The sequence below is a fragment of the Sphaerodactylus townsendi genome, linkage group LG05 (genome assembly GCF_021028975.2).
Source record: "Sphaerodactylus townsendi isolate TG3544 linkage group LG05, MPM_Stown_v2.3, whole genome shotgun sequence".
Classification (NCBI taxonomy): Eukaryota; Metazoa; Chordata; class Lepidosauria; order Squamata; family Sphaerodactylidae; genus Sphaerodactylus; species Sphaerodactylus townsendi.
Genome location: NC_059429.1, coordinates 64,109,741 through 64,123,232, shown reverse-complemented (window position 1 = coordinate 64,123,232; position 13,492 = coordinate 64,109,741). Strand labels below are relative to the sequence as shown.

General features: G+C 39.5%; 1 protein-coding gene across 1 annotated transcript in view; it reads left to right on the top strand.

The window, feature by feature from the left end:
* Window positions 1-12,072, top strand: part of C8A (complement C8 alpha chain) — a 49,597-nt gene extending 37,525 nt beyond the window's left edge. Inside the window, exons 8-11 of the mRNA XM_048498040.1 lie at window positions 3,585-3,719; window positions 4,956-5,113; window positions 10,049-10,271; window positions 11,867-12,072. Of these exons, the coding sequence (XP_048353997.1) occupies window positions 3,585-3,719; window positions 4,956-5,113; window positions 10,049-10,271; window positions 11,867-12,018 (668 nt within the window). The 3' untranslated portion in view covers window positions 12,019-12,072. The remainder of the gene's footprint in view (window positions 1-3,584; window positions 3,720-4,955; window positions 5,114-10,048; window positions 10,272-11,866) is intronic.
* The last annotated feature ends 1,420 nt before the right edge of the window (window positions 12,073-13,492 follow it).

The following is a 13,492-nucleotide window of genomic DNA, read 5'->3' as shown; positions in this document are numbered from 1 at the left end:
TGAGATCACTGATCATAGTCCTTGACAAAGGCATCAGAGATATTTTACTTGTTCTTTCAAAGGACATCATCATTGCTTTATGAGTTCACTGAAAAATAGTGCAATTTATTTACAGTTTATAATAACATACAAAAGACTTTTTCATATTGTGATTTATTTCAAAATTAAAAGGATATTGAATCTAATGAATAGTCTTCTGAAATGACAAGGTATGATAAACAATCTTGTTTGTCCCTTCCTTAAATTGCCAATATTGTATAAAGCATCTTTTTGCGGCCTCCACCACATTTCATTGATCATGCCCAGAACTATCCCTTGTGGCAACCAGTAACAAATTGTACTGATGGATTCTGGCTGAACATAATTAGCCAACAGTAGCAATACTATATCAATTAATCTGAGCATTGTTCAAATTTAATTTTACGGCAGTCAGACAACAAGAAAATGTAATTATTCCTGTTGCTTACAGTAAAGACGTTTCAACCAGTTATGTTGTTAACAGTTGTGGAATAATTAAGATGAAAGAACTAAATATTATAGATATATCAATACAGATAGAAAGTAGCAAATTCAGCAGTTGGAGAGTTCATTTTATTAAGTTAGGAAGACCAAATTTATGTTCACATGGAGGTTTTTCTCCATCTTGGCCTCAAAACTGGAGCGTTTTCTTTTTTGAGCATCTACATAAGATTGTGCTCTAATCATTCTCATTCCAAGCTTCCCCTGCCTCATCAAACTTGCTTTATTCTGATATTTTTTTAAAAAAAGAACACAGATCAACTGCATCGGCACATCATATGAAAGGAATGCTGCACACATCTCTACTGCAAAAGTTGTGTTCCGTCAACAATATTTCCCCAACATTAGCCCCTCTTATGTGCCATTTTTCTAAAAACATTTCCTTGGCATGACACTGCAGAACCTTTTGTGGGCTTTAAAAAAATCAGCAATTGAAATTGTGCTCTAAAAGATCTATCATCAATTATCGATTTCTGTTTCACCTTTGAGTTCCCAGTCTTAACAAAGGTTAAAGATCTAGTCCTTTTGTTGTGGAGATGTAAGATTAAAGGTGCAGGCAATTTTTGTCTTGAAGGAACCGCTATAGCACCACAGCACATCATGAAGAAAAGAACCCTCAAAAGAGGCAATGAATTACTACAGTAACTGTGATCACCACATCCTTGAGAGCCAATATAATGTTGATGTGGAACATGTATGAAGAAGAAAAAGAGGAAAACAAGACAGAAGGAAGTGTGCAGAAAACTTCCACATGTGGAAGCTCTGAAACCAACCTCTGTGTTCACAGCTGTGATCAAAGCAACATGAAGAGTCTCCATGGTGTGGAAGAAGTTCAGGTTGAACCCAGAATAAGCTACATCATTATATATTAATTAGATTTACCCATTAAAAATTGAAAGATACAGTCTTAATACAACATAGAAAAAAGCTGCTCACAATACAGGGGAAATACAGGTAGTGCAAGATTTATCTCTTAGAGTAATAAAAAAAGGAAAGAATTTGGGAATCTGAAGCAAGTGCTTCAAGAGAAGAAAATACAGTATGTTAGAAAATTCTCCTTGTTTTAGATTTTTTTTTTCACAAAAGGCAGAAAAATAATAACAACAACTGAACAAGCTGAACTACTTTTACAAGTTTTGTTAGCAGAAGATAAAGAGTCCAAAGCTTGGAATCCAAATACAAAGGAGCCACATCCAGAGAAGAGGAAGGAGTAATAATGAAAAAAACAAAGGGGTACATATATTTTTTTTGGGGGGGGGTACAGGTTTACTAGACCTGGAGGTACTACAAACTGTTTTTTTAATTGGGTTATTAAACCTAAACCTGAAAAATACATCCGTCTCCAAACTCCATGTAGGTTGGGAGACAGCAGGGAGTACAGAGCTGAGCTCAAGTGGTCTGCTTCATCCGAGATTCAAGTAGAGTTTAGAGGCAGTGGTGCAGAGTTGAACTCTGAGCCCTGCCAGATTGAGCCCAGTGTTAGCTAGCCAGCTAACTATGAAAGAAAGAAAGAAAGAAAGAAAGAAAGAAAGAAAGAAAGAAAGAAAGAAAGAAAGAAAGAAAGAAAGAAAGAAAGAAAGAAAGAAAACCTTTCTCCCCCTCCCTCACTTACCGGTAGCCTAGCCAGGCCCGGCATTGAACTTTGTGTGCTTCCTCCAAACTCCATGTGTACTTCAGAGCTACTGAATCCATTATTTCGAAACAACTGTATACAACAGTTGTGTCAAAGTTGCAAAAAACTGTTAGATCCAAATCCTGAAATTATCTTTTTAGGACTGAAGAAAATAGGCAAATCTCCTTTCAATTGATGTGTCTGCTAAAAGATGGCATTGATAAGACCAGACTCCAATATATCTTTCTCTTGGAAACTGAGAAATAGTTTTTGCATGTGGTAGCACTTGACCTCTAAAAGCCTTTCATATGGTGGACAGTGATGTCAACATATTTTTAGCAAAAATAATTCTTATCAGGTGCAGTAATTCCTAAGATCATCTCATGCCAGAATCTTCAGGCATGGAGCAAAGCAGTTCTGTATTGATTCCACCAAACAGTGACTTCCAGAAGACAACTTCAAAGACATTTTCTATTCTATATCCTTGGTTGGATGTAGCAATGCATGAATGGAAATGTAAACACAGTGCAGTTTTGCTTGCATAAGCAATAGTGTTAGATGTCCATCTTGATCCTTGTAATTACTTGCGCAATTTGTACAAGCAGAAATGCATGTTATGATACAGTATTGTGACATATGAGCTACCAGCATGGTCTTTTTAGAATGCTTGCAATTTTTTTGCAGGATCCTACCCAATGCCCATGTTGGTATTAAAGCAAAAAAACCTGTTAGTAGTAGTAGTTTTGTAACATTTATCTGCATAATTGTAGGCACATCCAGTTCTAACTATACATCCAATTCTAGGGTGATGCAGCAGTCAAAACACACATAACCAACTCATCAAGCCATTTGTATTGGCAGGCAATGAAAGGCGGCATACCCAGCAGAAAATCCTAAGAAACAAACCCGTGTGCTTTTTTAATCCCCCCCCCCCCAATTAAAATCATTGGAGACAAACCACGTTCCAAAGGTCTCCCTTCTGCACTGCCTGAAAAAAATCAATAAAAATTTGATGCAGACTCAAATAGAAAATGAATGAAAGCTTTTGCTTGCAGTAACACACATGTATTTAAACAATTGTTGACCCATATATTTGGAGAGAAACATCACAAAAGAGAGGCATTTGTTGCTGTTTTGTTCATATGTTTCTATTCTTGCATTTTGTAGGTTTTAAGAAAAACTGTTCTGGCTTTACGTCGTAATAATGGCAGAATAAAATTTATATTGTTTTCTGAAATTCCAATTAAACTTACTGCTTCACTGGTGACAGCTTTCCAGGCAGCAGTCATTGATCTATCCCAGACAGTGACTAATGAAGAACAACCAAAACACACCTGCACATTTTCTGTTTTTTCTTTCTATGCATACACTTAATAATGTGAAGATCCACTGTACTTATGGTTTTAAAATAACTGTTGACATTCCTGTTTTTTTTTCTCCACCCCTACCCCAGAGGTTACAAGCAGTATGGTAAACTTCTGTATGGGTGTATCAGTAGGAGTTTCACTAACAATAGAAGAGGCACTCTTAACAGTTGGGGCCAAGGCGAGCTATGACGATTGCTCAAAGAGTGGAGAGCGAGCACAAGGTAAAAAAAAGTACATTACAAAACATTCTTCCCCCCTTTCATATTTGAAATGGATGAGGGTTTTCCCTCCCCCCTCAATATATCTAATACTCAGGCTCATTCCACACATGCAGAATAATGCACTTTCAAGCTGCTTTCAGTGCCCTTTGAAGCTGTGCAGGATAGCAAAATCCACTTGCGAACAATTGTGAAAGTGGTTTGAAAACGCATTATTTTGCATGTGCGGAAGGGGCCTCTGTGTGCCCCCATCTTGGAAACTTAAATCCATGAATTTTCCTATAAACCTGAGAAGAGCCCAAGATTTGCCCAAAAAACCCTGAAATCTTTTTTAAAAAAGAGATGCTGTAGGAACTATGCGTAGCAACAGTCATTGCTAAGGCTGTATAATTTGGTGTCAGTCAGTTGGGAAGGTTAACTGGATGTGTGCCCCTCCACACCAAATATCAGATTGGTATAGTAGCCAGTGCTGATTGTTTGACAGCTGCATATACACACTCCTAGCTGCTGGGGGCGTTCACATTTGAACTGGAGCCTTTTTCAGTCTCAAAACTGTACTGTATGATCAATATTAATCCCATTTTTCAAATGGCAGACAAAGGCAGAGTTGGTGGGTTGGACATACAAAGGGTAAGAGGAGATTTTCACTTATTACCTCCTCCTACAGCAGCCTCATAACTCTCCTCCCTTCCTACCCCCATATTCCAAGACTAGCATTCAGGCTACAGCAGGAAAGGGAAAGTGGGAAAGTCATGCTTTCATGCTCATAAGTCTTTTCTTTCATAGAATTTTTTAGACAGGATGCCAACTCAGTGACTTGCTTAGATCCTCTTACTCCATCCATGACAAATACATGATTTCAATCTGGTTCACAGATCAGTTGCTTAGCTTGTATGGTGCAGTAACTCACTCTTTATATATTTAATTACAAATTCTTCTTGTGTATCCCCTTGGTGGTGGTGGTGGTGGTGGTGGTAATGCCCTTTAACATCTAGCAGTGAAAATACTAGGTGTGTTTTGCTATTAATATTAATACCCATAAGTGGACTTCAGCACACTTAGATAATAGTAAAACGATCTTTGCTGTCTTTCTTCTGTTAGTTTCAAAGACCATATTCTTGTAACTGCTACTTGCTGGCAAATGTCCTCTACTGAGTCACCTTGATGAACCAATTTTGACAGTACTACTAATTATATATAGAAGCAAATGTTAATATAGTCTATTGTCCAACTTTCCAGATGCTTCCAAAACGAAGTCAGTCATAGAGGATATTATTCCCCGGGTTCGTGGTGGAGATACTAAATCAGTCGGCAGGCTCTTGGAAAGCTGGAATGCCAATGCATACCGTTACTGGGGGAGGTCATTAAAACTTAATCCCACTATTATTGATTTTGAGGTAAGCCTTTTCTTTCAGATGTAGAGGCTCCACATCTCTAAAGGATTGAAAGTGTACTAGACCAGATCATTTTATATTTTATTGTGAGTCCCATCTTAGAACAGGATTAAATTTAATGGGCCACTGATTTGCTGATCTTATCCCTATTTCACAATGGGAGAATGAAGTATCTATCAATACCTTCGGAGACAACAAAGATAAGAAGTGGAGTGCAACTCAGTATTGATAGTTAAGTTTATTGTATCATGATCCCACCAAAACATTGTTTAAATAACCATTTAAATAGGCACACACTTGGGGGTAATGATTTGGGTTTCATCTAGCTTTCTGAATTTGATATCAGTTGCTGATCTGTACTCTAAAGGCATAGTAGTTGTCTTGTCCTTTTGATTCAGAATCCTACAGTTTTCATGGATCATAATTCCACAGTCCCCTTTTCCTACTTCTAGGTTGCAGCACCAAGAGACCAGTTAATGAGGCTAAATTATATCAGCCCAAACCTGTTCATTTCTTACTGAGAAAGTTCCCCATTTGGTGGGAAAGAAAAATGCAGGGGTCAGGAAGGAGCAGAGGGTAATTCTCTTTCATACCATACCACTACCATAAAATACCATGTCTGATCATGATACCATGAAGAGAATTGGCCACTGCTGTAATTGCTTTAGCAGAGAATGATCTCAGTGCTGTCCTTTAAAATTCTGGGTAAAAAGGAAAACTTCTGGGAGATCTCATGCATGGTACTACATCTGGCAAAGAAATGAAATTCTTCCAAGTTAGGCCCAGAAAATCCACTACAACCAGTCTTCCAAGTAAATTTATTGATTGGCAGTGATGCCACTTCATTTCCTTTTCTAGCTAACAAACATATTCGCTTCTGATTTCTGCAGCAGAAGATATGAAATGTAGTTTGGAAGCAGAAATTATCCTGAGGGAAAATGACAGATTGTGGGTGTTTTTAAATAGAAATAGAAAAACCAACTAATGAGAAAACTAACACTCAGTACATCCTGGGTATTCTGTGCATAAATGTCCCATTAATTCTGAATGCAGCTCTCTCCTGTTTGCCTGTTGGTACTCTGGAACCTTTCAATGGCTCTTGCTGACTGCTTTATCCATGCATTCAGTTTGGAGTGGATTCAAGCACCCAATAATTACTTTTGTCCACTTCAGTGTCCTCTTATCTGGGACTCATTGTGGTTTGCCAAAGAGTCTTGTGCTAATATTATTTCAAAGCAACATTTCCCAAGGAGCTGTAGGAGCCCACACATGGCAATCTTTTGCCTTAGTGAATTCCAGAAAGCAAAACCTCGGCAAACAGACTGCCCTATACAATATGACATGCAGTCTGACAGCTGTATGCACAGTGTTATCTGCCTCTCTTGACTGTCTCTGCCTTGGTCTCACAGCCCCCTCTTTATTATCAGCCAGGAGAAGACTGTAGGGTAGCAATGCATATTAATGGTCTGACGGATGGCCATATGTGGAGTGGAGAACAAATATTTTCCCAAATTAAATTGGTAGCAATGGTTTCCCCTCCACCTTTGTTCTGAAGCAAGTGTAGGCCCCTTTGTGCAGCAAACCCACTCTTTCTCCTTGTGGCACATTGCAAAGTTGACTTAGAAGATGCAAGGTCTAGTCTTGGATGTGAATTCCATGCACCCTTTCAGAATGCCCAATAATGTTTCTGGTCAACAATGATTTCCCACAATATCACATTAGGTGCACAGTTCCCTCAAGGGGGCATTGTTCCCTGGAATCTGGAGACAACGAGTAAGTAAAACATCTATGAGTAATTTCTTCAAGAACACGTCAAACTGATATAATCCCTGAAATGAGATACAACTTCTTTTCAACTCTACACATCTATCCATGTAGTCCTCTTTGTCAGGAGTGGTCTTATGCATGAGGCATCTGGGGCAACTGCTCTGGGCCCCATTTTGGGAGACACCATCCTAAAAATGTCTCAGTTATACCATGTGGTGTTAGGAAGAGGTGCCTGGCCAAACAGGCAAGCCCCTCAGCCACATGGCATAGGGAGCAGGTGCTTGGCTGCTCGGAGAAGCTCTTTAACCACACTGATGGTGATCCAGCCTATCTTGTGCAGGGAAACATGACAGATAAGATTCCCAAGGAAGCTTGGAAGGGGAAAGTGGTGTACAAATCACATAAATAAAGAAATAAATACATGCATGCATGCATACATACATGCATACATAAAGGTAGCAGACCTGTTCAGAGAAGGGTGTGGGAGAGAGGTGGGTTGGTTCCATTCTTAACCAGCCACACCCCAGCTCTTGAGTCAAGCTTGTTCATCTCCACCACCTTGCTTTTCTCATGTCTTCTCTGACTCCACCCCCTTGGCTTCTTCCGTATTGGATTTCCAGACATGCTGGCACAACCAGTGAGCCAGTGATGGGAGAGCCTAACAGAAAAGACATTCCCACCAACCATCCAGGCCATGGTGCTGAAGCCACACATGGCCGCTCTACTCCTGTGCTGGATGGACAGTTGACAAGCTTCTCTCCAGGCTGGTTGCTCAGAACTTATTACTCACTTGGAAGTGATGCTCAATGCTAGCCAACAGTTGCTCCCCACCCCCACCCTCCAAAAAAACCCCCTGTCATAAGATTTGGAAACATCATATGTATGATGATGCAAAATATGAAGCTGTAAACCTGAACAGCTGTTGGACATGCATTTTTAAAGATATGGATTTGTGAACAGGCTGCAAAAAGCAATGTTGCCAGATGTTCAGATGGACTGACTAAATGAATTTGTTCTTTATGGCAGGAGATTACTTATCCTAAACATATATTACTTGAAATAAATAGGCTACAATATTAGTACTGGCTATCATTTATTTATGTATGTTTTATTTCTTTCATTTGTACACTCCTTTTCCCCAATGGGGATTCAAAGCAACTTACATCATTTACTTCTCCTCCTTCCTACCATCAAAACTACCCTGTGAGTTGGGCTATGCAGAGTGTGACAGGCCCAAGGTCACCCAACAAGCTTCCATGGCAGAGTGGAGATTCAAACCTGGGCCTTCCAGATCCAAGTCCAACACTTCAATCACTACATTATACTGTATTGGCTTCTCTTTCTGTCAAGATTACAAAGGACTGGTCACAAAAACACCATTTTTTTTTGCATTGTCATCTTCCTTAATCCTTATTGTGGGGTCAAGGGCACCCTCAAAACTCCAGGTGACTCTGTAGAGTAAGTTAAAAAACAAGGAACCAAGAGAACATCTGTCTTGTATTGTCGAAGGCTTTCACGGCCGGAATCACTTGGGTGCTGTGTGGTTTCCGGGCTGTATGGCCGTGTTCTAGCAGCATTCTCTCCTGACATTTCACCTGCATCTGTGGCTGGCATCTTCAGAGGATCCTCTGTCTTGTTTATTCAATGAACATGTTACTGGCAGTTTCAATGTGTAGCTCACTTCTTCATCCACTTTTTCATATTGGTACATGGGAAGCATTTCTCTTTCTGTGTGTGTGTCTGTGTGTGCATGTGTGGTTTTATGCACAAATGTCTTGAATCTGACAAGCCTCCAAAGCAGTATTGAGTGTGTGAATCTGATAGGATATGGCCAACTTGAAAGAGAAGATGACTTCTGATTTTCCAAATTCTTGAAGGATCTTTCTAACCTATCTGTAGAAAAACTGTACAGATGAGTGGCTGTATTTATGCAGCTGCACCAATTCCATGCTAGTGGAAAGGAAAGAGGGTCGTGCCTTCTTAGAGAACTAATGTTTAGATGAAATCTCTTTTCTTGTACCTTGAACCCATTACTCCTTGTTCTAGTCTCTGGAGCAGCAGAGTGTCATTTAAACATTCACAACAATGTAGTAGTAATGCAGAGATCTCTTGTAACCAGTTTTGCCATTCAGCATGCATTATTTGGGTGGGAGACTTAACTAGAACTTCAAGAAAAAAGAAACCTAGACAATTAGGCCCTTTGCAGAGAATCAAAACAGTAGTTTATAAGAATGGCCTTTCTAATTTCTGGGTAGCTCTAGAAACTCCATAGTAAGAATGAGGTCTTATTTTTGTTCAGTTTTTCTTTTGCCACCGTTTCCAGCAGCGGTAAGCAGCAAGATCTGGGAGCAAGGGATTTCTCACCCTCACAGGGGCTTGGCAGTGCTACTTGATCCAGCACTTCAAACTGTACCCAGAAACAGATGGGCAACCAGTGCTGATCTTTCAGCACATAGTGATACAATCCTTGTAGCCAACCTCAGCCTGGTCAACACATTTTGGACCCACTGAAGCTTTTGGACCATTTTCAAAGGCAACCCCTTATAGGGTGCATTATAGTAATTTAATCTGGATATGAGCAGAGCATGGATCACTGTGGACCGATTAGCCACCACTCACTTGAACAATTTGCCCAAGAATGGAATGTTAGCTACTGGGCAATAATTGTCCAGGTCATTGGGGTCTAGGGATGCAAATCTGATGCATTGAATGAACATGGTACTTTATGCCAGTGGTTCCAAAACTGTTTGCTCCATATTTTACAATATAGCATAATTTTTATTTTGAATTCAACCTGTGCTACACTTTCCCCCTTGAACATTATAAAAAAATGAGCAATGTAAGACCCATGAGCCATATTCTGCCTCCCAAGATTTTCTTCACAGTCCATTCTAAATAGTGCTGCTACTGCCAGTTGACTTTCTTTAGATCAGTCATTTGGAGAGGGAGAACTGTTTACAAGGTGGTTGGAGGTTCATTGCCATGGTTGTTCACTAGTGGCTTTTAGGCCACACACAGTCTACTGTTGCCTAGGTATCCAACCACAGTGGTTTTCAAGTCACTATTGAGGAATTGCAGCTCCATTCTACCCATCTTTTACAATTTTATGAACACCCAATTTTGATATGTAAATAAAAGTACCAAAATTAAATCTTTCTCTATTATTTACAGATACAACCTATATATGAAATACTGCATAGGACCAGTCTTGCTCATATTGAAACCAAAAGGCAAAATCTGAAAAGAGCTGTAAATGAATACTTAAATCAATTTAATCCCTGCCGCTGTGGTCCTTGCCAAAACAATGGTGAACCAATGCTGATTGAGTCCTCCTGTATTTGTCAGTGTCGGCAGGGCTCATCGGGTGCAGCATGTGAAAATACAAGGCGGGCAGGTAAGGTGACATCGCTGAAGAAAAGTTTCTGACTTAAATAAAGTAGTACCTTTCCAAATCCACCCAATCAATCAACAGCTCCCTCCGACGTTTTCGATCATGTACATGCTGGGCAGCCTAAGGGCCTTCTACAGCAATAAAATTAACAGCTCAAGTGATTATGATAAGCCAGGTTAAGCAAAGAAGGTTTTAGTAACAGCAGATATGCCTGTATTGTAATTCATGCCAGAGACTGCAAGAAATAAGTCAGAGAATGACACCATCTGAATACAAATTTTAAATATTTACAGACCTTTGCAGTTAGGATATATTCTATGCTGCTAGAAGTGTTTTTATTGCTGACATTCTGTTTATTAAGAAGGGATGATGGCATGCTTGTTTCTATTACCTCTGTCTTCATCAGCAGATCCACTTGTGGGATGTGGGAAATCACTGAAGCTTGCAATGTCAAGCAAGACACTGGAGCAATTCCTTATAAGCAATTCCCATCTGATCCTTTATAAATGTGATCTGAAAACATACCAAGAATAGGACTGGAACTTATTGGAATTGAGAAGGAACCTTGGGAAAACTGGTCCTTCCTTCACATTAACAAAAAAAATCTGACTAGTATACGGACACTTTGAAGTGAAGCATCTTCACCAAAGAGCAACAAGATTAACAGTAGCATGCAATTTACTGTACCAAATCACTAAAACAACCAATTCCATCTCTGCATGTTATACCCTAGGGACAGAAGTACACATTACTAATATCATATGACCATTTCTGAGATCAGCATTCCACTCCCCTTCTCTCTTTCTGCTATAAAAAGTTATTTTACTACCACACACTGTGATATTAATGTGCTATGAGTTTCCCTATTCCCCCATTTGAGTTCATTGGGCTCCTGTCTGTGGTAGAGGGGACACAATAAGGGGAGGGGAGAGAATATCTGCTGTAGGATGGTACCCTTTTTTAGCAGCCTGTGATCCAGGGAATTGCTTTGCCTCTTTTAGTGGGGTGGTGGTGTTTATGTATTACTTTTGGAACAGTAATATTGATGTAAATGCAGCTTAAAGGGTTAAGTCCACAGTCTTGACTACAGGGTGTAATTAGATATGTTCCTGTAAGAATCACTTGATGGACAGAGTTAAGAGAACCAGGCCTGGAGAGCTCTCTGCTGAAAAACTCAAAGGAAAAGAAGGAGAGCCTCCTCGCATGTAAACAAAGAAATGCAAGGAGAGCTCTCTGCAAGCCCATGGTGAAGATAAGAGTCCCAAGGTAAGTGTTTCATGCATAATGGCCCATCATTGTCAGGTTCCGTAGATCCAAAACTTCCATCCCTTGAATAGTCAAGTCTTCATTCAGATTCAGGAGCCTTCCACTGGTGGCAAGAAACCTTGTTCCAGTAGAAGCTTGTTTCACTGTGGAAGGCACCTGTCATCTGAGGAAAACTTCATTGTTAGAATAGAAACTTTGGCTCCAACCTGACATCAACATCATATTTTATACCAGTGATTCAACCTCATATGAGTAATGGAGTAATTGTGTTTATTTTAAATCCTGAGCTGTAGTATCATCTTGTTTTCTAACAACAATTTGTTGTGTCATAGGTCATCCAGTACATGGTATGTGGACCTGCTGGACACCATGGACACCCTGTCAATCTCAGTCTCGAAGGCGAACAAGGCAGTGTACCAACCCTGCTCCTCAAAATGGTGGATCTTTGTGTGCAGGCAGAAGTGTACAAATGGAGGCATGTTAACAACTTGGCATGATTGGATTGGTGGGCTGTGGTGCCAAATAAAAATAAATTGTGCTTGTGGGTGATGATTTGTGCACAGTAAAAAGCTTATCATATGTCTGATATGCTCCTAGGTAGTGCTCTAACACAGTGAAAATTAAAAGTGAGATTTGTGTAGACTAGCTGTGCTGTGCAAAAGTATGGCATGGCAACTGTGGGGCCTGAGAAATAGAATCAATCCTAGCTGTAATAGATATTACTGTAGTAGAAAGATATATGGGTTTTGCCATAAAAAGGAATATAAACTGAGAAGAAAGGGCCCAAAGTAAACCCTTCTGGTATGTGATGTCACTCACTGATGCTGCTGCTGGAGCCAAGTCACATGATTATGTCAACCAGTTGAGAGAGCATAGGGTATTGGTGGGATGTCTTTGATATCTTCCACCATGAGATTAGCCTGAAATCAAAATAACTATGGCCAACTCATTTTCCAGTGGATGGTGTAGTATAAGTGGGTTGAGAGACAAGCGAGCAATGGAGGGATGGAAGTTCAAACAATCACACAAATATTCTGCCAATGGCAGAATTAACATGAATTTGCCATGAATTTATTGTGCAGTCTAATGTAAATTGCCTGCATGATTTACAAAATCATGTAGCTTCTTTGGTGGCATGATGGGGTAAGCTGGACCTCTAAGACTTTCACCAACATTCTGATTTAGCCACCAGCAAATTATCTTTTTGAAAGATTCATAGTTGTGCACTAAACAAAGTTGGTAACTGGTTAGGGTCTCAGCTGGAGAGAGGGTTTTTTTCTGTGAAATACTGCTCTGATATTTACCTTACTACCTCAGATTTATCTGAGGCCCCAAAAAATCACCGCTGATGTGTGTGTATATGGGGAAGGTGGGTGTTTCATAAATGGTCATGTGATGACAGTTCCTCACAAATATTAAAGACTGGCCAGTAAAAGCCTGCAGCCACAGAATACTCTGCTGATGGGTCAAATCCTCCTCGTTTTATGCAGGGTCATAGTAAGGGTATGCAGACCCACTAAAAATTCTGATCAAACAGAAAACCCACAATACCACAAGGTACAACTACTTTGGTTCCCATATATTTTATGCCTGTCCTAAGTACAATGAAATTTTCTTGGGTGCATTTCAAGGTGACTAGTCAATTCTATTCAATTTATTAGTACAGTCCTAGACAAGCAATACAATAAATTATATCATGAGACTTCACAAATCATAACCTAATATCATGGAAATACAAACATCCAGATACATATATAAATAATACTTAAACGTTCTATATCATTTTTTGCAATTAATTTAGAGTTTAAAAGGTCTATATAAATTCATGCAATAAAATTTATATAATATATTAAATTTGTTTAGAAGTATTAAAATATCCTAATTTCCACATATGTGTAGCTCAAAGAATTTTACAAGCTACTGCACAAATCTTGCTACAAATGCTGTAATTTTTGGGT